This window comes from Notamacropus eugenii, chromosome 4 (assembly GCF_028372415.1).
Source record: "Notamacropus eugenii isolate mMacEug1 chromosome 4, mMacEug1.pri_v2, whole genome shotgun sequence".
NCBI lineage: Eukaryota > Metazoa > Chordata > Mammalia > Diprotodontia > Macropodidae > Notamacropus > Notamacropus eugenii.
Window position 1 is genome coordinate 78,487,722 of NC_092875.1, and position 27,148 is coordinate 78,514,869.

The 27,148-nt window shown below is 46.2% G+C and overlaps 2 protein-coding genes across 2 annotated transcripts; one reads left to right on the plus strand and one right to left on the minus strand.

Moving 5' to 3' along the window:
• The first annotated feature begins 3,962 nt into the window (after positions 1-3,962).
• EPOR (erythropoietin receptor) lies at positions 3,963-18,338 on the plus strand. The gene is made up of 9 exons (XM_072602282.1): positions 3,963-4,099; positions 5,351-12,479; positions 15,662-15,791; positions 15,937-16,112; positions 16,342-16,496; positions 16,588-16,741; positions 16,851-16,938; positions 17,180-17,267; positions 17,371-18,338. Exons 2-9 carry the CDS (start codon positions 12,335-12,337, stop codon positions 18,034-18,036), a joined length of 1,602 nt encoding a protein of 533 aa, XP_072458383.1. The 5' UTR covers positions 3,963-4,099; positions 5,351-12,334; the 3' UTR covers positions 18,037-18,338.
• SWSAP1 (SWIM-type zinc finger 7 associated protein 1) lies at positions 18,309-25,411 on the minus strand. The gene is made up of 2 exons (XM_072602289.1): positions 25,128-25,411; positions 18,309-19,614 (listed from the first exon to the last, which is right to left on the minus strand). Exons 1-2 carry the CDS (start codon positions 25,374-25,376, stop codon positions 19,096-19,098), a joined length of 768 nt encoding a protein of 255 aa, XP_072458390.1. The 5' UTR covers positions 25,377-25,411; the 3' UTR covers positions 18,309-19,095.
• Between the last annotated feature and the right edge of the window lie 1,737 nt (positions 25,412-27,148).

Here is a 27,148-nt window from a genome sequence, read left to right on the forward strand (position 1 = left end):
TGTGGTCCCAGAGACAATTGACTCAGGGGTCACCATTGAAAAGAGCTTCAGGGGCTCTCTAGGCCAGTTACACACACACACACACACACACACACACACACACACACACACACACACACTAACTCCCTTCACAAAACTGCTACTTTTTATTCTTGATCTAATTTAGGGGCATTTTTCTTTATATTAAGCTTAAATCTGCCTTTCTGTGACTCCTGTCACATGTGATTTTGCCTGATAGGGCCAAGCAGACTAAGTTTAATCTTTCCATGTGCCAGCCCTTCCGTCAGAACAAAGTGTGCATTGATCATGTGCCCCCTCAATTTTGGCTTCTCTGGGATAAACCTTCAATCGATTGTCACATGCCTCCTGTCCCCATCCCTTGCCCCATCCCCATGGTCACCCTCCAGGATGCCCTTGACCTTGTCAATGTCCTTAGAATTCAGAAAGCCAAATGATATAGTAGCAGTGGCCCTGACTTTCAAATCCTAACTCTCCTATTCCCTACCTTGGGCAAATTCCTTAACCTCCATAAGTCTCAGTTTTGTCCTTTAGGAAATAGAGTTGGAGTAGATGGTTTCTCAGGTGTCTTCCAGCTCAAAATCTACAATCCTATGGGCTACCCAGAACTGAAAAGCAATATTCCACATGGGGGCTGCCTAGAGCCTTTAACTGGGGACTTACCCTGTCTTCACACAAGTTCTAAGTCTCATAAAATAGTCAGTACCCATTCCATCTCACCACACCATTTCCCTCCATCCCCTAAACCTGATAAGTCAGAATCATCTTGATCTAGCTTTCCCACATTTTTTTTTTCTAGAGACTGGATCCCCCAGGTTATATGTACAGTGGCCACACATGGGCCAGATTCCACTGCTGATGGGTAAAAAAAAAAAACAAACAAACTTTGACTTGCTTTATTTCTGACCTGGGCCAGACTTGGTGCTTGGTGCCACCAACACCCCGCCCTCCCCCCCGCTCCCACTCCAGTGCTCACCATACTAGTGACAAAGAGGTCAGGCACCAGATTGGCTTTAGCCCACTGTAGCTCCCTAGCTCAAGCAATTCACCAGCCTTAGGTTGTGGCTCACAGGCACATGTTACCATGCCCAGGTTTCTTACCTTCTGAAGCCTGAGTGAGGTACTCACCATCTCTCCAAGACCATGCTGTGGAGCAGAGTAAGGATGTCAGATACCAGGAATGTCCAACCCACTGTAATAATCCAGAGCTCTGGATCCATGTTCCTCTTGCTCCTGGGGTCCTTCTGGATTCAAAGTCAAACATTAAGGCTCTGTTTAGGAGGCTGGGATACAAAGATAGATACAGCATAGACCATACTCTCAAAGCACAGCACAATGGAGGGAGGTAAGGTGCCTAAGACCACTGGAATGACCGTTGACAGAGCAAGGAAGTCAGCAGAGGCCTAGCTCAAATCTTAACTGTGACATTCAGTAAGTAGCTTAAGCTCTCCAAGCCTCAGTTCCCTCACTTGTAAAATAATATTTGCACTGCTCGAAGCTGTGTGGTTCAGTGGATAGCGATCCAGCCAGGAAGCCAGAAAAATCTAGCTTCAGGTCTTGCCTCTTGACCCTTGCAGATTGAGTGACCCTGAGCAAATTCTTTAACCTCTCTGTGCCTATTGTAGAAAAAAGTGCTAGTATGCATTAGCAGAAGGCTTTTCCTCCTTTAGGAGTTCCTCACCAAAAAATTGTGAGAACCACCAGTTTCTATCCTACTTAACTCGAGGTGGTTGTGAGAAAAGTGCTTTGTGCAGTCTTTAAAGACCAATATAAATTCTTTGAGATATTTGAGGAGGGAGAAATTATTGGGAGGGGAATGGAGAGAACTGTGGGTCATGGAGGAGGTGACAGAAGTTTGACTTTGAAGGAAGGAAAAAGCATCAACAGATATGGGAAACCTCTTCCAGACATGGGGCACAGAGAGAGGATAAAGGGCAAGGGAGAGCTAAGTAGCACAGTGGTCGTAGCACTGGGCCTGAAGTCAAGGAGACCTGAGTTCAAATGTGGTTTCTGACACTTTACTAGCTGTGTGCCCCTGGACAAGTCACTCAACCTCTTGTCTACCTCAGTTTCCTCATCTATAAAATGGGGATACTAATAGTACCTACCTAGGGTAGGTTCAAATGAGAGATAATTGTAAAATACTTATCACAATGCCTGACACATAGTAAGCACTATAGAATTACAATTCATTTTGACTAAGAGTGAAAGGAGTGTGCAATAGGGCTGGAAAGGGAGGTTGAAGCAAAGTTGCTCAACTTCCAGGACTGGGAGCTTATGCTTTATTTGGGAGGAGGCTTGAAGTAGAGAAAGGACATAATCGTAGGAGCTAGGTGGTGCAGTGGACAAAGTGCTGGGCCTGGAGTCAGAAAGACCTGTGTTCCAGTCTTGCTCCAGATGCAAGATGGGGGATCAGACACCTAACTCCTGCCTCAGTTCCTTCTTTTTTCATCCATGAAATGAGATAATAGCACTTGTCTCCTGTTGAAGTGTAAGCTCAGTTCTCATGTGAACGGTCTCGGGCAGGTAAAAATGAGGGCTTCTTGATTTTGAGCTCTCATGAAGCCCCCCTAGGGATCAGCTGGGAATTGAGGTGTGAGACTCGAGCTTTCTTGTTTTTCCACCTCTTCTCAGTGGAAACTTGCTGGGGAGAGCATCCCACCCTTGAGATTGGTCTGTGGTCTGAGCACATCTTTTTGTTAATTAGCTAGGGGCTGAGAGGATGCACGGTATCCACTTGCGGACTATGCGGCTGGGAGAGCTTAAATGGGGACAGGAAAGCCTGGTGAAGGGGGTTCCTTTCTCCTGGGGAAGAACTCGCCCTGCATGTGGACACGTAACTAAGATCCTGAATAAAGCCTACCCCTTTGTTTGACTCTGGAAGTCTCTTCTCTCGATACCGAAGACCTGGAGATAGGTAAGATGGCCGGGACAGTCTCCTAGGGTTGTTATAAAGATAAAATGAGATATTTGGAAAGTGGTTTACAAACCTTAAAGTGCTATGTGCTAGCTATCATCATGAGGATGGAAGTTACTTGGGTAGTAAATGATTGGAGAGGGAAGAGAGTGGAGGCCAGTGCAGTAATACAGACAAGAAAAAAGGAGTGCCTGAAGTAGGCAGGGCAGAGGTAGCAGGAGCTGAGAGAAGAAATGATCACAAGCATAGGGACAGCAGGACTTGGAGAAGGGAAAGTTGAGGGAGAGAGAACAATAGCTGTCATGTCTATAGGATTTTACAGTTTGGATATTGCTTTCCTCACCAAGGTATGCAGCACAAGCATCACTCTGCCTTTTTTAATAGAAGAAACCTCATCAAGAGCTTGAAACCACTTGCCCAAGGCCTCATGCATATAGTACTAAGTGGCAGAGTGGTATTTAAACCCCATCTGCTGACTCCAAATTCAGTGTTCTTCCCCTCCCCGGCATTCAGGACTCTTTCCCCTTCCTGCCCTCTTTCAGATGTGCTGGTTTTTAAATGGGAATTCTCAGACCAAGGTGAGGATTACAGAGTATTTGTTCCTTAAACTTCACTCTAGGTATTCTCCCTTATACTATTGCGTACAGTAGGTCCATACTTTGCCCCCTTCTCTGAGCAGCTGGGAGAGGTGAGAGAGAAAGTTAAATGTGGTTTTGGGGCTGTGATAAGAGGCAGAGTGTCCAGACTGCAGGAGGTGATGATAGTCCTTTGTAAAGGGGTCAGTTCTGGCTGCCCCATTTTGGGAAGTATACTGTTAAGTTGGAGTCCATCCCAGGGAGGGGGAAAGTTTAAGACAACATGGGATAAGTACCTCTTGAAGGAACTGGGTGTGGTTGGCCTGTAAAAAAGAAGGCTCAAGGAGAACATGATAACTGTCTTCAAGCATCTGAGCTCTCATGTGGAAGAAGGATTATATGTGTTTTATATGTCCCCAGGGGGCAGAATTAGGAGCCCTGGGAGGAAATTGCTGAGGCTCAAATTTAAGTTTAATGTAAAGGAAAGCTTCCTGACAACACTATACAGAAGAGAAATGGACTACTTCAGGAAACAGTGGCTTGCCTCTCAGTAGTGTCTTCCAACAAAGGATGGATGACCTCTGGTGAGGTGTGTATGTCCAGGTGGGTGTTAGATCAGAAGGCTTCTGAGGCCCCTTCCAACCCAGGTTCCTTGATTCTGGCCAGGCAGAGACAATTGCTTCAGCTGCTCTTGGTGCTGCAGCCTGCTTGGCCATGAATGTAGCAGGAGGGAGGCCTCAATTAGGTTGTAGATCATGACAGTGTCCACTTTGGGATGGATGAGATTCATAAGCTCCTGGACTAGGCCAGTGGGAAGAAAGCGTAGCATCTTCTAATCCAGGAAGGCCCATGATTTCTACATTCTCCCCCCAGAGCTGGAATTTAAGTAAAGTGAATATGGCCGGTAGGAATTCAGAGCTTTTGTCTGGACAGACCCATAGAGTAGTTATTAATGGTACCATCTCAACTTGTCTCATTGAAATGCTTACCAGGAAACTATACTTGGCTCTGTACTGTTTCACATTTCTAATCACCGGCTTAGACAAAGATGTGGGTGGCACATTTATCAAATTTACAGATGACACAAAGCTGGCAAGAACAGCGAATACACCAGATGATAGAATCAGGATCCAAAAAGATCTTGACCTGGTAGAACATTGGGCTGAATAAGGTGAAATTTAATGGGGATAAATGTAATCTTGAAGTTAGATTCAAACAAGCATAAGATAGAGAATTCATGGTTAGACAGTTTATATGAAAAAGATCTAATGGTTCTGGTGGACTGCAAGCCCCAAATGAATTAGCAGTATGATGAGAAAATCCCCTCTCCCCCCAAAAAAGGACATTTCAGTCTTGGGCTGCATTAAGAGAATAAGGCTTGCAGTAATGAGGCCATAATGGTCCTTCTACCCTGATCTGACTATATCTCATATTCAATTCTGGTCACCATGTTGTAGAAAGGACAACATAAGACAGAAAGCGTCCACAGGAAGGCAACCATGGCATCCAGCAATCAATAAAAACCCACTTATAAAGAGCTTGATTGCTAACAAACTCTGGTATGGACTCTGTGGCTCACTCTTTCAACCTTTTAAAACTCACAAGGACATAGCTGTCTGTAATATATCCTCACCTGCTTTTGCAGAAAGGAATAGATCTAATAGGGAAAAATAACTGTGCCACGAGCATGACCATGTGTTGAGCTGGATGTGGGGAGTGGGCTGCTGGTACCAGCTCTCTCTCTCTTTCTTTCTTTCTATCTCCCCCTCCCTCCCCCCCTTCCTCTCTCTCTCTCTCTCTCCTTGCACCTGGAGGCTTACAGAAGTCTTTGCTTCAACAGCTGCCAGGAAGAGATCATTTACTAGCTGGGCAAGTCACTTAATCCTGTTTGCCTCAGTTTCCTCATCTGTAAAATGAGCTGGAAAAGAAAATGGCAAACCACTCCAATAACTTTGCCAAGGAAACCCCAAGTGGGGCCACGGAGAGTCAGACACCACTGACACCATTGAACAAATGGTCAAGAAATGCCCAAGTGTACTCTGAAGCAGAGAATTGGGCCCCTTCATTCCACATTATCACCAGCTTCCAGAAGCAGTCTCACTAAACATTGTGGAAGATTGCATCACGCAGAGCATGCTGCTCATGGCCCAAAGGATGGGGCTGGCATTGACAATCCTCTTTTAAACATGGGGGAGAAAATGACAAACTTACTAAAAATTAGAGCTATTAAAAAATGAAAGGGCTCAAAGCCATACCCTAATAGGTAAATATTCAAAGTATATGAATAGTTTTCAGAATAATTGACAACTATTAGCAAACCCTATAAAAGTATCCTGTGAATTACTAATACTATGAGAAATAAATGGAAAAAGCAAATGGAAACAATCCAGAGGTTTCACTTCACACCCAGAAAATCAGTAGAAGGGACGAAAGAGGGGATCAATCAATGCGGGTGGATTATGAAATGCTATGTCCACTCTGGGAAGCAAATTGGAATTATGCAAATAAAGTCATTAAAACATCCATACCACTGGCAGGTTCACTGCCAGGTGTATACCACAAATGTCACTGATCTGAGTTCCGCTTGTACATCTAAGTATTTCTAGCAGCCCTTTTTGCGGTAGCAAAGAACTAAAAACTATAGTGATGCCCATTAGTTGGGAGATGGTGAAACAAATTGTGGTATATGAATGTAATGGAATATTATTGTACTCTAAGGAACATGATGAATACAGAAAAGCATAGAAAGATTTATATGAACTGATGCAAAGTGAGATAAGCAGAACCAGGAAAATAATATACACAATGATTATTGTTCAGTAGTGTCTGACTCTTTGTGACCCCGTCTGGGGTTTTCGTGACAGAGATACTGGAGTGGTTTGATGTTTCCTTCTGCAGATCATTTTACAGATGAGGAAACTGAGGCAAATAACATTAAGTGACTTGCCCAAGGGTCATACAACTAATAAGTGTCTGAGTTCAGATTTGAACTCAGAAGAGTCTTCCTGATTCCAAGCCCAGGACTCTTATCCACTTTGCTACCTAACTGACCCCAACTTGTGCAAACAAGAGGGGAGGGGTGCCTTCTTATCTCTCTTCTTTGGGGGAAAAGTTTTCTCTATAATTTTATAATTTCGCAACATTCGATTTCAATGACTTTTTGGTTGTTTTTCCCATAGTTGTAATCATGATTAGAAGGCACCTCTCTCCTTTCCTTTGCACAAGTTGGGGTCCATGGGTGTGGGACATTGCAAATGATATCCAATTTTCTTTGAACTCAGGAAAACCTGAATTAAAATCCCATGCCAAATGAGTACCCACTGTGTGACCCTGTGCAAATCACGTAACTTCTATTTGCCTCAGTTTCCTTCTCTGTAAAATGAAAATAATAATTATAGCACCTATCTTCCAGGGCTGCTGTGAAAATCAAATGAGATCATTGCAAAGCACTTAGCACCGTGCCTGGCACATAGTTAAATGCTATATGAATGTTGCTGTTGATACTACTAGTATTATTATTTTTACTGTGTTAATTGTTGAATTTTTTTCTCTTACTCTTAAAAAAAATTCTTTGCTTCAAGGGATGATTCTTTTGGGGCGAGGTAGGGACAAGGGAACTGTAGGAGATGCAAAAACAAAATATATATGTATTTATATGTATGTGTATATGATATATATGTTGCACATATGTACATGTATATTCACATACATGTATATGTACGTATAACATAGTCTGGTCAATGAGGGAATGATCCTTTTAGCAATACTCAATATGCTCTACCTATGAGCCTGCTTCCTGAAGTGATATGATGGAATCCTCCCCAATTCAGAACATGTACAAATATATTATGACTGTTTCCTGCAAATTTCATGGTGATAAAAGACCTTCTAATGACCTGCTAGGTGACAAAGTGGATAAAACGGTTTTATCCACTGGAGTCAAGAGCCTCTTCCTGAGTTCAGATCCTCAGACATTTACTAGCTGTATGACCCTCAGGGAAGTCACTTAACCCTGTCTGCCTCAGTTTCCTCATCTGTAAAATGAGCTGCAGAAGGAAATGACAAACCACTCCACTATCTCTTTCAAGAAAACTCCAAATACGGTCACAAAGAGTCAGACAGGACTGAAAAACAACCGAACCACAACAGTGACGGGCTGAGCTGAGGCACGCACTGTGCTAAGCACTAGAAATACAAAAAGAAGCAAAAGACAGTCCTTGCCCTCTAGGAAACTATACTTTAATAGAGAAACACTCTCTATAAAAAGGAGTTGAAGAAACACAGGAGTGGAGTGAGTGCTTGAATAGGGGTAACAAAGCCCAGAAAGTCAGCGTAATGAAAGGTGATTAGTTTGAGCCCTTGGGAGGAAATGACCAATGGGTGAAGTGGATGAGGATGGTGCAGGGATGATCCAGGGGAGGAACATGGTGGACCGGTTGAATAGTGATGCTATAGACAGAAATAGTGATGTCAGAGAAAGGACCAGGTTGGGGGGAAGATAATAAGCTATGTTTTGGAGGTGTTGAGTTTGAGGTTGTTCATGGATCACTGAGTAGCAGCTGGGGCCTAAGTGAAGTCACAGTCATGGATTTGTAGTGAAAAATCACCTTTCTCCTGTGAAAATAGCCTCTGGGTAGGAATGGTGAAATCAGATGGTAGGAGTTGGATTAGCAAGGCAGGAATGGTTGAAGGTAGGAGTGGGGATGTAGGTAGTCATGAATAAAACATTAAAGTGGCAGCCCATGGGGTCAAGGCTAAGCAAGGAGGAGAGGCGAGAGTGGGGAAGATGGACTGGGAGAGTAAGGCCAGATCTAAGGACCAGAGGTCACCATGAGGGAGGAGAGTGGCTTAGTGTGAGAGAGTAAAAATATCTCCTATTTGTAGACCAATTTAAAGTTTATGTGGTATAGTGGGTAGAGAACTGACCTCAAGAGTCAGGAAGAACTGCTTCTACGTCCTGCCCTTGACTCTTCCTGGTTGTGTGATGATGGGCAAATGATTCCACCTCTCAGTGCCCTAGGAAACTCCCAAGGGACAACAAGCTGCAGAGAAGGTGCTAACCTGCATTGATGAAGGGAGCTTGCTCCTCTTGGAATTCCCTATACTGGACAACAAATAGGTCTAGCCCCTATTCTTATCGCTATCCTTACTATTTACAAAGAAGAGGAAGTTGTTGGAAAGTAGTACAGCAGAAACTAGGCATAGAACAACATCTTACACTGTATACCAAGTTAAGGTCAAAATAGACACATGATTTAGACATAAAAGATGATACCAAAAGCAAATTAGGAGAGCAAGGAATAGTTTACCTACCAGAGATATGGAGAAGGGAAGAATTTATGACCAAATAAAAGATAGGGAACATTATGAAATACAGAATGGATAATTTTGATTGCATTAAGTTAAAAAGCTTTTGCACAAAGCCAATGTAACCAAAATTAGAAGGAAAGCGGAAAGCTAAGAAACAATTTTTACTGACAGTGTTTCTGATAATGGCCTCATTACTAAAATATGTAGAGAACTGAGTCAAATTTATAAGAATACAAGTCATTCCCTAATTGATAAATGGTCAAAGGATATGAACAGCAAGTTTTCAGATAGAAATTAAAACTCATACTCATGTGAAAAAATGCTCTCAATCACTATTGAAAAGAAAAAATAACTGAGGTACCATATCACACATATCAGGTTAGCTAATATGACAAAAAAGGAAAATAATAAATGTTGGAGAAAATTGAAACACTAATGCATTGTTGGTGGAGTTGTGAACTAATACAACCATTCTGGAGAGCAATTTGGAACTATGCCCCAAGGGCTATAAAAATGTTTGACCTTTGACCCAGCAATACCACTTCCAGGTCTGTATCCCAAAGAGATCATAAAATCGGAAAAGGACCCAAATGCACAAAAATATTTATAGCAACTCTTTTTGTGGTGGCCAAGAATTAAATTGAAAGGATTCCCATCAACTGGGGAATGGTTGAACAGTTTGTGGTATATGAATGTAATACAATAATACTGTACTATAAGAAAGGATGAGCAGGATGCTTTCAGAAAGACCTGGAAAGATTTATACGAACTGATGCTGAGTAAAGTGAGCAGAACCAGAAGAACATTATACACCGTAACAACATCGTGTGATGGTTGCCTTTGTTGGACTTAGCTCTTCTCAGCAATACGATGATCTAAGATAATTCCAAAAGACTCGTGATGGAAAATGTTATCCACATTCAGAGAAAGAACTATGGAGTCTGAATGCAGATTGAAGCAGACTCTTTTTTTTCTTTCTTGTGGTTTCCCCTTTTGTTCTGATTCTTCTTTCACAATATGACTAATGTGGAAATACGTACATCTATAGACGGTTGCTTGTTGTCTTGAGGACTGGAATTGGAAATGTGCTTGTAATTGGAAAAAAAGTACTATCAAGTGGAGGGAAAAACTTTTTCCCATTGAGATCATTGTGCCCAGTACTAGCAAGGTTGGAATGATGATCAACTGTAAAAGACTTGGCTCCTCTGTGCAATCAGTGACCCAAGACCATTCCAAAGGATCCATGATGAAAAGTGCTATCCAACCTCCAGAGACAGAACTGACGAATTCTGTGTGCAAATTAAAGTATAAGTTTCTCACTTTCTTTATTTTTCTTGCTTTTGGGGGAAACTCTGGCTAATATGAAAATATGTTTTGCTTGATTTTACATGAATAATCAGTATCATTTGCTTGTCTCATCAGTGGGTGTGGGAGGGAAGGAGAGAATTTGAAACTCAAAATTTAAAAAGAAAGGAACATTAAAAATAAGTAAATAAAATGTTTTTTAAAAGAATAGGAAGTTGCTACTGGGGAGGGGAATCCCAAAGTTCCAAATCTTGGAGGTGGTGCCCTTCTGAGGGATGGTGAGGGGTGAGCTTTGACCATGCTTACGTGTGTCTGGAGTGAGGGAGAGAAGAAAGTTGTTGAAGTTGAAGCCAAGGAATTGTATGATCAGGTTGGCAGAAGGGTCATTGATATGTGCAGTGAGGTGCCTATGGAGCATGGTAAAAAGACAGAATTTGACCTAGGCGCGGAATTCACTGAAAATGTTGGGGAAATGTCCTGTAAATTGGTGGATGACAGCACAAGAACGGAGAGGGGATGGTATAAATGAATTGTAGGGACCTCAAAAACAAAAAATGGTTGGTGGTTAAGGAATAGTCAAAATGCAGCAGGGGTGGAGGGAGAACAGGGAGGATGTTTGCTCCTTTCAGTTCTGAGTCAGATTAAAGGAGAAGATGCAGTGGAAGAGTGGAAAGTGAGTAGGCTGAGATGGATGAAGACAAAGAGGGGTTATTGGGAAAGGAAAAAAGATAGGCAAATTGAATGGAAGGGAAGAGAGCTACGAGGGGAGGAGGAGGACTGACGAGAATAAGAATGATGCTGGGGGTAGTAGCAGAGGGTTACAACTTGGAAGGAACACTGAATTGCATGAACTCATGCACTATTGTACTAATGGTGAATAAATGTCTTAATTTTTAGTTTGCAAACAAAGCAATTCCTCCTCCCCCCTTCCCCACTGAGTCTGATAGAATTGAATCAGTACAGGGCTAAATCTAAGATTAAATTTAATAGGAATGCACCTACAGTCTTACACAAATCAGAAAATCAACTTTGCAAGTATCAGACTAGGGTGGAGCGAATGACCATTTATTATAGTATGGATTACTTTTATGTTTGAACTAGACTGGGTGATCGAGTTCTTTTCCAACTCAAAAAAATCTATGATTCTGTAAGTGTGGTATCAGAAGCCCTGAGTTTGAAACATGCCACTGTTCTTATCTGGTTGTCTTTGGATAAGTCATTTTACAGCTTGGCTTCTGGGTCTTCCTCTCGCAGTAAAATGCTCTGTTTGATCTCTCAGGTCTCTTCTTCATCTGAATTCTGAACTAAGGCACATGACTGGAATCTTTTTCTAGGAGGTGAACCTGATGTGGTGTGTGCCACAGACAAAACTCCCTTGACTATGGCTTTGGGGAACTAATGTGCCTCTCAGTATGAAATATCATTTAGAATGCTGCTGCCCTTTCTAATGGGTTGCCAGGATCTCACTCTTATGTGAGTGTCACCCTCCTGGGTGTCCCAAGCAGGGGGAGGTACAGCATGAACAAAGGTAGGAAATAGGAAGGGGGAACCCAGTGTGTGTGGAACAGAAGTCAGGGGAGATAAGGTTGGAGAGTTAGGTTAGATTATGGAGAGCCTTGAATGCCACACACAACATGGTGTCCATGGTGTCCAGGAATCAGAATATAACGTTCTGAAACATGTTGTACAGCCTTCTTGTCCTCTTAGCATGTAATACTGTGCTCTAATGCTATCTGTATTGGTCATCCTGCTTCCCTCTTCCCAGCCTATATACTCAGTGCTTCCTATGGACCAAACACAGTATAATTCTCAGTGCTCACACAGAGTAGATGTTTTGTCAAATTCTATCGAGTCAGCAGCAATTTGAACCGATTATGTCAAGTGTCAGATGCAAACTCTCTTCCTCCGTGAGGGTTCCTGGAGCTGCCTTGGATCTCCCGCCCTTCCCCCACTGCTGGCCTGCCTTATCTCCCCCACAAGGTCCCACCCCCTGTCACTGCCCGCCACTTCTCCCAGGCCCTCTGAAGGGACAGAACCCACTGCTGACAGCTGTGTCCAGCTGCTGCTCCAGCTGTGACCTCTAGCAGAAACTTTTCTGCATCCCCTTCCTCCTCCAACTGGGGATCGCTAAAGAAAGAAGAGTCCCCCCTCCTCTCAAACTCTGAGAGAGAGGTGGGGGGAGGTGCCAAGCAGTCCCAGGGCCAGAGCCATGGAACGAGCTAGGCCCCTCCACTGGCCTGGCATTGGGTCCCTCTGTGTCCTACTCACCGCAGGGGCTGCCTGGGCAACTCCTGCACCCCAGTGGGATCTGAAGCATGAGCCAGGGCTGGAAGGTCCCTTGTTTGAGAGCAAAGGTAAGCCCTTGCATTGGGAATCCTCCCTCTGTCCCCAGAAACCAGAAATCCAGATACCTAGCTGCAGCCACAGCCATCTCCACCCCCATCCTCCCCCGCACAATTGCCCCCTTCCCTCCACCTGGCCTGGGAACAAGTTAACCAGACCTCTTGGAAAAGACATAGTGTTCTGTGGGGTGGAAGGGCATGAGGGGAACTTGAAATTTTTTGTAAACAGTGACTTTGTTTTCATGCATGGGTGTACCTCAGGCCTTTTCTTCAGTCCCTGCTGTTGGCCTTATCTGGGTGGAAAGGGTGCCTGTGGGGCCTGATATGCTCCTTTCCTGCCTCCTCCCCCCTCCAAGCCTGGGGGAATCAGTTTTGGGGTTTTTTGAGAGGTTGTCCTATGTACTAGCAAGCAGAGTGAGAACCCTGGGCTCCAGTACCCACTCCACCAGTGGCTATGTGATCTTGGGCAAGTCAATTTTCTTCCTAGAGTCTCAGTCTCTTCCTCTATAAAATGGGAGATAAGAATCCTTGCACTCACTACTCCACAGTCAATGTGAGCTATTACTATCCTGTAATGGGAAGAGCAAAGTTTGGAAAGTCACAGGCCAGGGGACAGAAACCCTGCTCTGCTATTTGTTAGGTGCATGACCTGAGGCACTCAGCCACTTAGCGCCTCAGCTTCTCCCACTGCAAAATGAAGGGGTTGGCCCTATCTCCCAAGTCCCTTCCAGTTCTATATGATTTTCTTTCTGGGGAAATGGGGGAGGCATGAAAGGGATGGTGGTGAAGGGCAACAGAACTCAAGCCCCAGGCACTTGGCAAGAAGATGGACTCGCTCCAGGAGTGAGTTCTTGAACTTAGCCCTTCTTTTCTGCCTAGGCTCAGGGAAAGGACAAGGACAGAGGGTAGAGTCAAAGGTCCAGCAGGCTTGAAGACACACTGGGAGTCTGGGAAACATGTCTGCCAGGGTCTCTGCTGTGAATGCTGAGAGTGGGGTTCGTACAGTTTGAGGTATAATGGGAACAGAGTTCAGTGCCCAAGACAGGACCCCAAGGGGGGGGCAGAGTTACAGCTGCTTATGTTTGTGGCTTCCCTCCCTGCTTCCCAACAGCTCAGGTGTAGAAGCGAAGGGTCTACTGTTCAGAACAGTGGAGAGATGGTGGCTGTGTTCCTGATAGCAGGGGAGGGAGGGGGTGAGGGGGAACAGGTCCTTATATCCAGCCTTTCTTATCAGCCTGGACACACAATGGGCTGGAGGAGGGGGGCGATTGAATGAGACACGCAGAGGGGTGCTTGGGGCTAAATGGGTCGAGATCATAGGAAAGAATGTGACCATGTGCAGCAACTGTGGGGTTTGAGGGGTTGCCATCAATTAATCAACCAATCAAAAACATCTACCCAGGACCATGAACTGTGCCAATCCCTGGGGGTATGAAGAAAAAGTCAACCCCACCACCCAGGGAAATGACATGTGCACATCTAACCATATCCTTATATACCAGAGCTATGCAGTCATCCAGTGTCACCTGTTGATTACCTTTCAGACTTCTAAATTGCTTCCTTACCGTATTCATTCTTATCATCCTGAGTTCTAGAGTAATCCAGAGAGTATGTCTGGATAGTTTTTCATTCATTAATATAATTTCAACCTTTTCTTCAATAATCAGTTGGCTCAGAGTCCCACTCCAATTTATTAGACATTATTTCATTCACTGGAGAAACCATTGTTCCCCATTCTCATCTCTATATCAAAATCTTGACTCTCCTAGGAGTAAGTCAATATTGATAATTTACAATATGATATATTTTAAAAAATCAATAATAGCATAAAGACTTGAATAGTTACAATATTTTTAACTGCAAGAAATATGACAGTATTCCAATCATCACAGTAATTACAGATGACTTTTTAATTCTCAGTTTCCAATTCTCTCAAGGTACCAAGCAAAGGCTCTTCTCAAGAATTCTCATCCTCCTCTTCACAAAATAAAGGTTAAAATAGTTCCATCAAGAGAGAAGTTCTCATGTAACTGGGGAAAACGTAAAATACTATTAAAAATAGTTACAAAAAACCAAGAGTTCTTAATCTGGGATCTATAAACATGCATTTTAAGTGTTTCAATAGTTATAATTCAATATAACTGGCTTCCTTTGGAAGGAAAAAGAAAGAAGAAGGAAAGAAGAAGGAAAGGAAAGGAAAGGAAAGGAAAGGAAAGGAAAGGAAAGGAAAGGAAAGGAAAGGAAAGGAAAGGAAAAAGGAAAGGAAAGGAAAGGAAAGGAAAGGAAAGGAAAGGAAAGGAAAGGAAAGGAAAGGAAAGGAAAGGAAAGGAAAGGAAAGGAAAGGAAAGGAAAGGAAAGGAAAGGAAAAAAACCAAAGAAGGTCTCTTCATCCTCTTTCTGTCTTCTTGAGCTCTCCAATGATGACTGGAAAAGTCTCTTCCAATTTTCCAAAGCTGTCATTCTAAATAGTCTTTCCTTCCAACTAACGGTTAAAATGTCTATTTCCACGAGACTTCATTTTGGCTCTTAAAACTACAGTAACTCGAGTCTCTGCAGGAAAAGCTTTTGAAACAAGTGTTGCAGTAAGATAGATAAAATTAATACAATGTAGTTTGGGGAGGAAAAAAGAGCTTCATGCAGAAAGTGTAGTCTTGAAGGGAACCAGGGATCCTGAGAAGTGGAAGGGGGGTGGATATTCTGTGCCTCTAGAGCACAGAGATGAGAGATGATGAGTCAGATAAGAGTGTCATGTGTGAGGAACAGAAAGGAGGCCAAAGGGATGGCTAGACTTCAGCCCCTGTGGAGGGCAGTAAGGCGGTAAGAAGACTGAAAAGTCAGGAAGAGGCCAAGTGAGGACTTGCTTTAAAAGCTGAAGAGAGAAGTGTATTTGATCTAAGAGGTAATCAGAAGCCACCAGTTTACTGGATGGATGAGATGGTCACCTAAACTTTGTCACCTGTGTGGTTTAGCATTTCCAGGCTGGAGTCAGGGAGACCAAATAGGGGATGAACATGACAGTGTGTGTGATAAGAGATGAGGGCCTGACTTAGCTAGAGAGCAGAAAGTATTCTTTCCCTGGGCTTCTGGCGGGGAGGGGATCAGGGCATTAAGATGGCCCCTCTTGCTTTTATTGGCCTGTCCATGGATGTGCCCTTTCACCTTTCACCACCCCAACCCTCCATCCCTGATTGCAGTCGCCCTGTTGTTGGCTGAAGAGAAAGAGAAGCCCATATGCTTCACGCAGAGATTGGAGGACCTACTTTGCTTCTGGGAAGAGGTAGCCAGCTTGGGATCCAGGAACTACAGCTTCTTCTACCAGTTAGAGTGAGTCCTAGCACATCTTCTGTCCCCCCATTCCCATCCCTCCCTCCCTGATTGGGTCATTGGAGGGGGAAGGGAGAGCTAGAGGATGCTGCTTCCACTCTTGGTGACTGTGGGGTCTGTGTGTCCCTCCCCCATGTCTACACAGGGAGGAATTATGGAAACCCTGCATGCTGAAGGTTGTCTGGACAGGAAGGGGCACCATTCGTTACACCTGCCCGTTTCCCCTGTCTGATGCTTCCAGCTTCATCCCGCTAGAGCTGAAGGTCATGGCCACCCCTAATGGCACAGAACTCCGTCGGACCATCTATATCAATGAAGTAGGTATGACTTCCAGAGGGTCCTGCCCCACTCCCCTCCCTATGCTCTAGCAGAAGAAGGATCATATGGGTACCAATCCGATTCTCTTGGCTTGGTCGAAGGACCTGACCCTCCATGCCAACTCCCTTGTTCTGGCTCCTGGGGAGGTCTGGGAACTCAGTCTTCTGCAAGCAACTCAGTTGTTTGCAGGTTTCCTCCATCTCTCATACCCCTAACCCTGTGCCCCTCTCAGTGTTTCTGGACCCACCCTCTGGCTTAACAGTGCAGCAGACGGAGACCCCCAGCCAGGTGGTCCTTCACTGGCTCCCACCCCCGTTGGCCCAAGTGACAAAGGACATCCATTATGAGGTCAAGTACTCAGAAGCAGCTGGCACCACAGAACAGAGGGTGAGAACCCATCCCCAGTCACTTGGACTCCTTTACCCTCCACCCCCACTACCTTGCCTGCTCTTCTCAGGGCTTTTTCCCTCTACTGCAGATGGACATCCAGGAGGGAAGGACAGACTGTGTTATTGCCAACCTCCGTGGGCACACCCATTATACCTTTACTGTTAGGGCAAAGATGGCAGAACCCAGCTACAGTGGCTACTGGAGCTCCTGGTCCCAGCCAGTCACAGTGTTGATAGCTGGTGGTGAGTTGAGAGGGAGGGGAGGGAGGAAAAGGGAGTGGCGAGACCTGTTTATGACCAATGGGGTGGAAGAGGGATACTGGCTTAATATTCCTCCTCCTTCCCTCCCCAGAACTGGACCCTCTGATCCTGGGCATGTCTGTGATGCTCACTACCATTCTCCTCTTGCTAGCCATCTTGGGCCTCGTCTCACAGCGCAGGCAAGTTCCCCCTCCTTGCTCTCCCACTGCAGGGAAGCAGTGTTGCAGTGAAATGATGGTCCTGGAGTCCAGGACCTGAGATCCGATCCCTGTGTGACCTTGGGGAAGTCATTCAACCGTCTGTGCGTCAAGCATGGGGTTTTTTTCCACTGTAGAATGAGAAGAGTGTACTCAAAGGTCTCTAGATTTGGCCCATCGGACCAGGCAGACTCTTCCAGTTGTTTTTCCTTCCTCCTTCCAGGTTTCTGAAACAGATGTTTTGGCCAGGCATCCCCAGTCCAGAGCATGGGTATGAGGGCCTCTTCACCATTCACAGAGGGGACTTCCAGGTAGGTGGGGAATCTGGGCCAGACTCTGCTCTCTTCCCTTGGGTAGGCCTACAAGACCTCCAGATCCCAGGCTCCTGGGCTAAGCTCAGTGTTGTTATTGCAGCGGTGGCTGGGACAGAGCAATGCCTGCTTGTGGTGGGGGCCGCTTGGCACTTATCTGGAGGAGCAACCAGCCAGGCTGGAGGTGCTCTCTGAACGCTGCTGGGTGGTCCCTGCTGAGCCAGCCCAGGAGGAGGAGCCCCTGCTGGTTGCAGAGGCCAGAAGACTGGCCCAGGGAGCCAAGGATGACTACCTCATGCTGGACACGAGGCTGCTACCCCACAGTCCAGCTGCTGGGCCCCAGGTACTGGGCTCCTCCAGCCTTCAGGACTCAGGCAGCAGTGCGAGCAGGGCCCGGGAGGCTGAGGGAGACCCAGCCATGGAAACAGATGCCAAGTCTGGTTCCTCTTCCATGGCCTCAATCTTAGCCCTAGAACCTGAGCAGGAAGAACAGGTGTCAGCCTCCAACTTTGAGTACACCATCCTGGATCCCAGTTCTCAACTGCTATGTCCTCGAGCCTCCCCACCCTCCCCACCCCCTAGGCCTCCTGACCTCAAGTATCTCTATCTTATGGTCTCAGACTCTGGAATCTCAGCTGACTATAGCTCTGGAGGTTCCCAAGGGGCCCTTGGCAGCTCCCCTGAGAGCCCCTACACCAACCTGTATGAGAACAGCCTTCTCCAGCCCAGTCCAGAGCCTCTGCCCCCAAGCTATGTGGCTTGTTCCTAGTGGGTAGCCTCTGAGGCAGATTTGTCTGGATCATGGCTGGCAGCTCTCCTAGGAGCAGCTGCAGGAAGGGAGGAGGAAGGAGGTACACTTCTTTCTCCTTCCTTCCTCATTCCTCCCAGAGGGCCACGGGGGTGGGGTTGTGGGGGGGAAGGAGATTGGCATGGTTGCCGGGTACCATGGCCTCTGACGACTACGGGTGGGGGGAGGGGAGAAATCACTACCCAGAAATCACAGGCCCTTCTTTGCCCTTTTATATATATAATATACATATATATTTTTGTAATAAATTTATTTTCTTTCCATGGGAGTCACATCTTCTGAAGAGAAAGGTGAAAAGAGGACTTGACTGTAAATGAAAGGGAGGCTGGAGAGCCACGGAGGCCAGGTGTCCCCAGAGGGTGGACAGAACAGCCAGGGGAGGGGGGATTGAGGAAGCAACACAGGGTACAGAAAAAAGCACTGGACCTGTGGTCCCCTCCTTGGGGATGTGGTTTTCTCCTTTGTAAAATCAGGGTAATGGGCAGGATGGTAATCTTATGGTACCTTCCATGGCAGAATGTTATGATCCTAGAAATGGGGATGGATGAGGTTGGGGGGACAGTATCAGGTCCAGGGACAAAGAGAGGACAAAGAGAGGACCAGCCTCCTCACCCAAAACTTCTGGGATCCATCTCTGCCTGGGACAGTGGAAAGGCCTGATCAGAACATCATTTATTCCATGTCAGAAGAAGGACAAGGTCAGCTCGCCTCCCTTCCCCTCCACTGCCCAGGCTCCACAGCTCCTTCCATGTGCCTGGCCCACAGCTCTGGTCAGGGCATGGTGGCCCCCTCCTCACCCTCATGGCCCAAGCATAAGAAGCTTGCTGGGGATATTATAGACAGTGTCACAGCATTTTACCCAATAGTGGCAAGACAGCACAGCTGTCAGAATCCAACTGGACTTATGCCCATGACAGTGCCTCTGTTCACCTCTAGACAGCTACTCTCAGATACAAAGGCAATGTGGCTGGGGAGAGACAAGGTCCCATGAAGGCTGTCCCCATCCCCAGACCAAGGTTCTTAGCTGGGGCTGCTGGGCTTGGTTTTCTGAGGTAGGTGCTGGCATGCTGAGTGGGTTACTTGGGAAATGGCCATCTCACCATCATGTCCAAAACTCAAGCACCATTCCTGCTTGGGGAAGCCTAACCCACTGGAGAGGTGGGCCCTGAAGCACTGCTCGGAGTCCTGGGGCCGTGCCCCTGCCGGGTCTGGGGGCTCGGGCTCTAGCCAGAGGCACGTGGGCAAGTATCTCTGGAGCACTGCCAGCTGGAGGGAAGCTGCCTCTGGCTCAGCCTCAGCAGGGCTTCTCATTGTGACCAAGAGTCCACAGACACTGCCTGAGCAGCCTGAGAAGTGGGCGGCTGTGTCCACCAGCAGGGCTGCCAGGTGGGCACACGCCTGGACTCCAGAAGTGTCTGCCAAGTACTCATCTATCCCGTCCAGCAGCAGGAGGGAGGGAGGCTGGGCTGCTGTCTCATGCACAGAACTAAGAAGCTGCAGCAGCTCCCTCAAGGATGGTGGATACAGGAAGTGGATTTTCTAAAAGAAAGAGACAAAAGGGACAAGATAGTAAGAACTAGTCTTTATGCAGTACTTTAAGGTCTGCCAAACCTTGTACACAGGTGATCTCCCGGATCCTCACAACTACCCTGGGAGGCGAGTGATGTTATCATCTCCATGGGCAAGGATGACCCCGTGGCTTGGTCATCTGGCTAGTGAGTCCAAGTCAGGATGGCACCTCAGGTCTTCTTTACTCCAAGGTCTTGCACCAGTTAGCTGCCTCAGGGAAGCTCCCGCTGAGCCCACCCTTAGAAAATAACTGGAGTAAGCCAGAGAGAAAAAAATCCCAAATGTCCAAACTGCAAGGGAGTTCGGACTACAGAGCTTCCAATGACCCCTGATCTCCTAACGAGCCAAGCTCAAACTGCTTGACTTGGCATTCAAAGCCCTGCAATAATTAACCTGTCCTCCCCTCCCTTTCAGCCTAGTCACCTCACACATCCCACAAATTCAGACTCATCCTAGGCCTTCAACGAGAAACTTCTTTCATCTTTCCTCAAACTAATCCGAACCCTACCCATTCTTCATGGCAGAGATCACAAAACCCTGCCCAATTCCTTGCCTCCAGCCACAAGGATATGTCCTATATGCTCACAAGTTGAGCTGGTCTCATCCTGGATGCCATCCTTTACCATACACACATATTAGTCATCATATGTATATTTCATTCAATCAATTCAATTCCACAACATTAGTTAAGCACCTACTATGTGCAAATCATGGGAGTAGGCACTGAGGATACAAAGAAAAAAATGGCAGGGAGTGCCTGAAGAGGGCTTACATTCTACTTGGGACACTGAGACCTGTCCACAGATGGTGTCTAATTCAACTTAGAATGGGAAGAGGAAAAAAGACAGAAAGTTGGAGAGAAGTTAACATTTTGTAACTTCCACTTTGGAGGTGAAGAGTGGGGGTGGGCTACTCTAGGACAATGGAGAAAGGCCCCAGGGAAGATGAGGGGGAGATACCTTTCAGGAAAGGTGGCTAGACCACAAAAATGTCCAGATCTTGGGCAACAGCCTGTCCAGTCAGAGGAATGGGCAGTCAGTGGTCTACTTTGTGATGGGGGAGGGGTGTAAGCAGATAAGACCAATATCACACATGGCTAGAAGGGTCATTTGAAGCCTGGCCAAGGCTTCTCTCCTTCAGAGAGAGCAGTGAATTGACAAAGAAGATGACTTTGGCCACGGTGCACAATCCAGGGGCAATATTCCAGGTGAGAAGGGATATGGGGGCAGAGGTTGCACTGGGGTGGTGACTGTGAGTGGAGGGAAGGGGATGGATTCGAGAGTCACACTGACAGGATTTAGTAACTGACTGGCTGCAGGAGAAGGAAGGGCCAAAGGTGACTCCAAGGTTTTGGGAAAAGGTGACTGGAAAGGATGGTGGTGCTGGCAGCAACTGAAGCAGGGAAATTGGGAGGTGGGGCAGGTTTATGGAGGAGATAATGAAGTCCGTTTAGGACAGGCTGAGCCTGAAACATTCGTGGATGTTCAGATAGACGTGTCCTGAAGGCAGTTGGGGATGTGGGAGTGAATCCAGAGATTAGGATATCTCGATTTGAGGGCCTTCTACACAGAAACAATCATTAAACTTATGGGCACAGATGTCTGTCAAGGGAGAAGGAAAGGGGAGCCAGAGGGGAGCCAGTACTGGGGGAGGGAAGGGGGGGAGGAGGGGAGGAGATAAATGAGCAGGAAAAAAGACGGAGCAGCAGAGTCACGAGAGTGACCATGAGAACACACTGGTGGGAGGGGTGGAAAATAATGTCCATTGTTATAGAAAGGTCAGGGAGGGCGAGGGCTGAGAACAGACCATGCCATTGACCTGTTAAGATTTGACCTGTCACCTTCAAGAGAGAAGGTTTCTCAAGTAGAATAGTTAGAAGCCAAGGTTATGAGGGGTTGAGGAGTAAATGGGGAGTAAGGAAATGAAGTGAATGTACATGATTCTTTCTAGGAGTTCAGCAGTGAAGGAGCAGAGAAATAATCTCTCAAGGGGATGGGAGGGTCAAGAAGGACGTTTAAGGCTAAGGGTGACCTGAGCATGACTGTAGGTATGATAGGGAGAGGCTGACAGTGAAAGAAAGAGAAGGCTCCTCTTTCAACAAAGATGGTGGGGGATGTAATCAAAGGTACAAGGAGAGGGACTGGTCAGTCATAACAAGGAAAGGGTCACATCTTTCTGTGACTGAAACACAAAGAACAGATGTTGGGGAGACAGAAAAAGGTTTCCAGGTGTGGAGGAACAATAGGTGACATTAATCAAAGAGGGAGGCCAGATCATGTGGATAGGGCTAGGGACTTGCTGAAAGAAGTCTGGACCAGCCTCCATGGGGAATGTGGTCAGTCTAAAAGGACTGACTGTCATGCAGCAGGGAGGATCCAGCTGAAGTTAGAGAATACAGATCTCTGGAGGACCCAGCAAAGATAGTGTCAGCATTCATTGGCTCGGCAATCCCAATCCGACCTGAGAAGGCAGATGGTGAGAATGGTCTTGAGGGAGGATGGGTCAGTTGAGAAAGTCAGCATGAAAGTGACTCAAGGTTAGAGGGCATTGTTTGGTAGAACAGGTTAAGTAGAGGGTCAAGGTTTCTTCTAAGTAACCCAGGAATATGTGCTATTTAACTTTTTAATCAATGATTTGGATAAAGGCAATTCAGTAAATTCTTACTGAATTTACACAGGATACAAGGCCAGGAGCGATAGTTAAGGCATTGAATGACAAAGTTGGGATCCAAAAAGATTCAACTAGCTAGACTGTTGAGCTAAATCTTAATATGATGAAATTTGATAGATATGAACATGGAGTCTTGGGTTAAAAAAAAATCAACTTTGCAAGTATATCATTATGTGTGGAAGTGGACAGTGTTGGGCCTGAAGTCAGGAAGACCTGAGTTCAAATTCAAATTGAACTCAAATTGAGTTCAAATACAAGAACAGACACACCCATTTTGTTTGGTGTTTGTTACATTCAGAATATTTTTTTCTTAAGAAAAAAAGGGTTCATCACATTTTTGGGAGAGCAGTGTCATTCAAGTGTTTGGGCTGAAAACTAGGCCAGGAGGTGTTGGAAATCGGGGAAAGAAATGAAGGCAAGGGCTGTAGACTAGCAGGGTTAAACTCAACACTGCATGTCAACTTGGAAAACCACAAATTCACATTATGTTGTATTTTAAGCTTTATTTTGTTAAACCTTTGCCAGCTACATTTTAATCAATGTTCAGCCCCCACTGGGGAGGTTTGTAGGCCATGAATTTGACACCTCTGGTGCAGAATGCCCTTTCTAGGAGTCTGTTTGATCAAGTCAAAGGGAATATAGATAGAGGATAATAATTTGAGCAGATGGCAGGGTCATGAGAAGGTTTTTTAAGGATAGAGGAGATACTGGCCTATCTATAGACTGCAGGGAAGAAGTCAGTGGATAAGGAAAGATCAAAGATCAACCAATCAGGTACTGTGCTAGAGGATAGGGGTACAGAGACTAAAACTAGAGTCCCTATCTTTAATATCTTTACATGCTACTAGGAGGAAAAAAACAGATATAGAGAAATCAATACAAAACATAAGATAATTACAAGGTAACTTTTTAATTTGACGGAAGGCTCAGGAAGACGCAGCTCTTGAGCTGAGCTCTCAAGTGTGACCACAGACCAGAACCCTCCCCTAAAATCCCTAGGTCGCAAGGCCTGGGTGACATCCTTCGGGGGAAAGTCTAACCCCAAAGTGGTATCTTATCTTTCTGGCTTGTTTTGCCCCTATCCCAGAGTTTTACTCCAGGCAAATCTCCAAAATAAAGCTTAGGTTGAAGACAAATGAAATGGCTGAAAAGCGAGAAGGGAAGAGCGAGATCAGATCAGAGTAGACAAGATGGACGTAGGGTGGGGTGAAGAGGTACAGAGCAGGGTAGGAAGGAAGAATAGGTTGGGAGGGACCTTAGAGGTTATCAAGTCCTTAAAATCAAAGGATTGCAGATTTTAGAGCAAATGGATCATCTCATCTAACCTCATTTTTTACATGGGGAAATTGAGGTCCAGAGTTATGAAGTGATTTGTTTGTTAAAGGTAACAGAGAAGTACCAGTGTCAGGTACAGAAGTACCTATGTCCCTTAACTCCAAATTCAGCAATCTTTCCAATACACCAAAATCATGGAAACGGAAAAGTTTTAGGTGAGGGTGAAATCTAAGTTGTCAGCACCCCTATAGTTTGACAGAGTACAGTCAGAGTTGATGGGAGTTGAAAAGATTAATGAACTGGGAGACCAGGACATTATAAAGTTTGTTGGCATGAACCATGAGCCAAGTCCTCAACTCCTGGAGGAAGGAAAAAACGTGATCTGGAGCTCAGCACATAACAGCAACAAACACCTGGATAGCGTCCGGATGATGGAAATTTAAAATGGAAAGGTCGCTGAGAACTGGTGCAGAGAGAGAGTCTCAAAGTGCATGACTCCTGGCCCCGAGTATCAAGAGGCATGAGACATTGGCCAAGACTGGAGATGGTCACAAGACATATGCTGCCCTCAGGATAAAGCAAGGCTTGAGTTACTACCTGAAGGTAGAAAGAATAGGAGGGAAAGAGGAGGAGTTTGTTAACAAAATGAGTGGACATTCTACAGAGCACAGTGGAAGGGAAAAGCAGAGGAGGGAAAGAAATTGGGCTGAGTTGTATAGGGATGAGCATTCAGGGGGACACCAGGGGAAAGAGATTTCCCCCAAGGCAGGTAGAAACTATGAAACATAGGGATTAGTGGAGCAGGAGGTAGCAATCTGCCAGCCTCAGGGCAGGGGGAGAATTAAGTAGGGAGACTATGACCAGTGTCTGCTCCTTTTCTGACTGCGTTTGAGGCTTCAAGTCCCTCCCCACTTTAAATCTGTCCCCCACAAAGTTGCCAAACGCCCATATTATTATTCCCCAACTCATTAAAATCCAGTGGCTCCTTATTGCCTCTAGAATAAAAACACAAACTGCTCTGTTCGGCCCTTCACAACCTAGTCCCAACCTATTTTTCCAGCCCCACTATACACTGTTCCCATCCAACCAGGCTCCTCCTGCTGCTGCTCACACAATGTGTCCCTGTGTCTTTGCAATGGCTGCACCTCCATGTATGGAGTGCACTTGCTCCGCATCTCTGCCTCGGAGATTCCCGGACCTTCATCGAGACTCATCTCCAGCCTACATACTCCTACAAGTCTCAGCGCCCACCACCTGCCTGGTATTTCTTTTGTGTTTGTCCTGCATGTGTTACGTAGGGATCTGCCTCTCTTGGAAGGCAAGGGCTGGGTTTTTCTGTTTTTGTATCCACAACAACTAGCACCGCGCCTGACACACCCTGGGCACTTAAGAGATGGTGGGTGACTCCATCCCAGAGCCCCGCCCCTTCCAGAGCTCCGCTCCACAGATGGCTCCGCCTCCTCACCACAGAGCTCCTCCCCCTCCAGAGTCCCGCCCCGCAGATGGCCCAGCCCCCTGGAGCTCCGCCTATCAGTTACCTGGAGCCTCAGCGGGTCCCTAGCAGCTCCGGCCTTCCATCCTGGAGGGAGGCTCTGGAGGGCCTTGCGAGCCACAAACAGCACTGGGCCCCGACCCTCCCCCGCTGCCACCAGGGCAGCCGCGAACAGCAACGCCGTCTTGCCGGAGCCCGGCTCCCCGAGCAGCAGAAGGCCGGTACCCTTCCCAGCGGCGCAACCTTCTCCGCCGACCCCTGCGCCCGGACTCAGCAGCGCCCTCAGAGCCTCCATGCCCGCTCTCAGCCCTCCCTCTGCGCTGCACACGCGGCCAATCAGAGCGCTGCTCTGCGCTAATCCCTCCCCCTTGAAAACGGTCCATTGGCTAGGCTCAGTTCACTTCGGTAGCTCGCCGGAGGGGCCGGGCGAACGCTCCCAATGGGCGGTCCCTCCACGTGGTCTTCCCAGGCTCGACTGCAATGGGGGGCAAGGTCTTCCAGGGCACCCCCTACTGCGCCCTCCTAGATCACCGAGCCTCACGTCTTCTTTTTCTTTTTCCTTCCTTTGTCTCTTCTCCAGTGCCTTTCCTCAGTTAAATATTCCCATTTTTCCTGCATATAACTTGCTTTGTATGTATCTGCATGTTGTCTGAGGGCAGGGACTCTTTTGCCCCTGTATGTATCCCTAGCACAGTGCCTAGCACGTAGTAGATGGTTAGTAAATGTTGATTGATTGATCTTGCATTCTGCAGTCCATTTAATCTCCATCTTTTCTCTCTACCACATCTCCCAGTTTGTTTCTCAGTTAAGAATTTACTAAGTACCTGCTCCTCGAAAGCGCTGTGTTAGGGCCCTGGAGATAGGAGGACAAACACGGAAAAGATTCCTATGCACAAGGAGCTTTATTCAACAAGTATCTCATATCACTAAAGTTCCTGTCAGCAGAAGCTTAGACCAAAGGGTAAAAAAGACAGACGGCTGCAAGTACCTGAAGCCTTTGCTTCCCTGAGATCCCAGGACAGAGTGGCGAGCCAGGAGGGAGGCATCTCTTGTTTATACAAACACATGCCTCTCCCACCTTACTCCCTTTCTATGGTTTTGGGCCAGTGAAGTTCAGGAATCCCTGACTGTACACAAAGAAACGGGAAAGACAAGAAGGAGAAGTTTGGGGAGATTGCTGGAAGCAGAAGTCACCATGTAGGAAACACATTTTTCTTTTCACTTTTAAAAAATAAGCGATGTAGCCACAGTATGTTGAATGTATATCCAGAACCTTGTTGAGGCTGCAGGTTCCCCACCCCTGGCTTATGCCATGTGAACATGGGGGTGGAGGGTGGGGGGCAGGGCAGAGAGAAGATTCTAGTTGTAAAACAGGCACACTAGAATGAGAGATTTCTTGCTTTTTAATCATTTTGAGCAGTATTCCGTGTCATCCCCTGGTTAAATTTCTAGTCTTTAGCCAGTGCTAGCATGTAATTTGGTTGGTATGTGAAGAGCAGTCTAATACCTGCTATGGGTCAATGGAGATGCTTCAGCCTTTGGGGATGCTATACTATGTAAGACCCAGAGAAGAACTGAGGGTCAGTGGCTCAAGGAGAGGGACGCTTGGTGGGCTAATCAGGTATTCACTCCAAAAAACAGTCCAAGAATCTCATGTATATGTCTCCTTTTCATAGTGAAACTCCTAGGAAAAGCAATGTTACTTTTCCCCACTTTCCTCTCAACCACTTCCAACAGCATCATTCAGTGGAAATTGCTCTCTCCAAGGTAACCAATGTTTTCTTAATTGCCAACGTATTAACTTTTTTCTCAGTCCTCATTCCTCTTGACTTCTCTGCTATGTTTGATGCTGTTAGCAGTTTTGTCCTCCAGGATTCTCTCTCTCCTGGATTTTTGTGATCCCATTCTCCTTTTTTAGGGTGAAGTGGATAGAACACTGAGCCTGGAGTTAGGAAGACTCATTTTAATGAGTTCAAATCTGACACTAGTTGTGTAACCTTGGGCAAGTTACTTAACCCTCTTTGCCTCAATTTCCTCATCTATTAAATGACCTGAAAGAAGGAAATG

Bases quoted from the DNA above. Each gene is read 5' to 3' on its own strand.
- SWSAP1 (XM_072602289.1), bottom strand. From the start codon at position 25,376: ATGGAGGCTCTGAGGGCGCTGCTGAGTCCGGGCGCAGGGGTCGGCGGA. The intron at 19,615-25,127 runs GTAACTGATAGG...TCTTTCTTTTAG, and splicing joins GGGACCCGCTGAGGCTCCAG to AAAATCCACTTCCTGTATCC.
- EPOR (XM_072602282.1), top strand. From the start codon at position 12,335: ATGGAACGAGCTAGGCCCCTCCACTGGCCTGGCATTGGGTCCCTCTGT. The intron at 15,792-15,936 runs GTGAGTCCTAGC...ATGTCTACACAG, and splicing joins AGCTTCTTCTACCAGTTAGA to GGAGGAATTATGGAAACCCT. The intron at 16,113-16,341 runs GTATGACTTCCA...TGCCCCTCTCAG, and splicing joins CATCTATATCAATGAAGTAG to TGTTTCTGGACCCACCCTCT.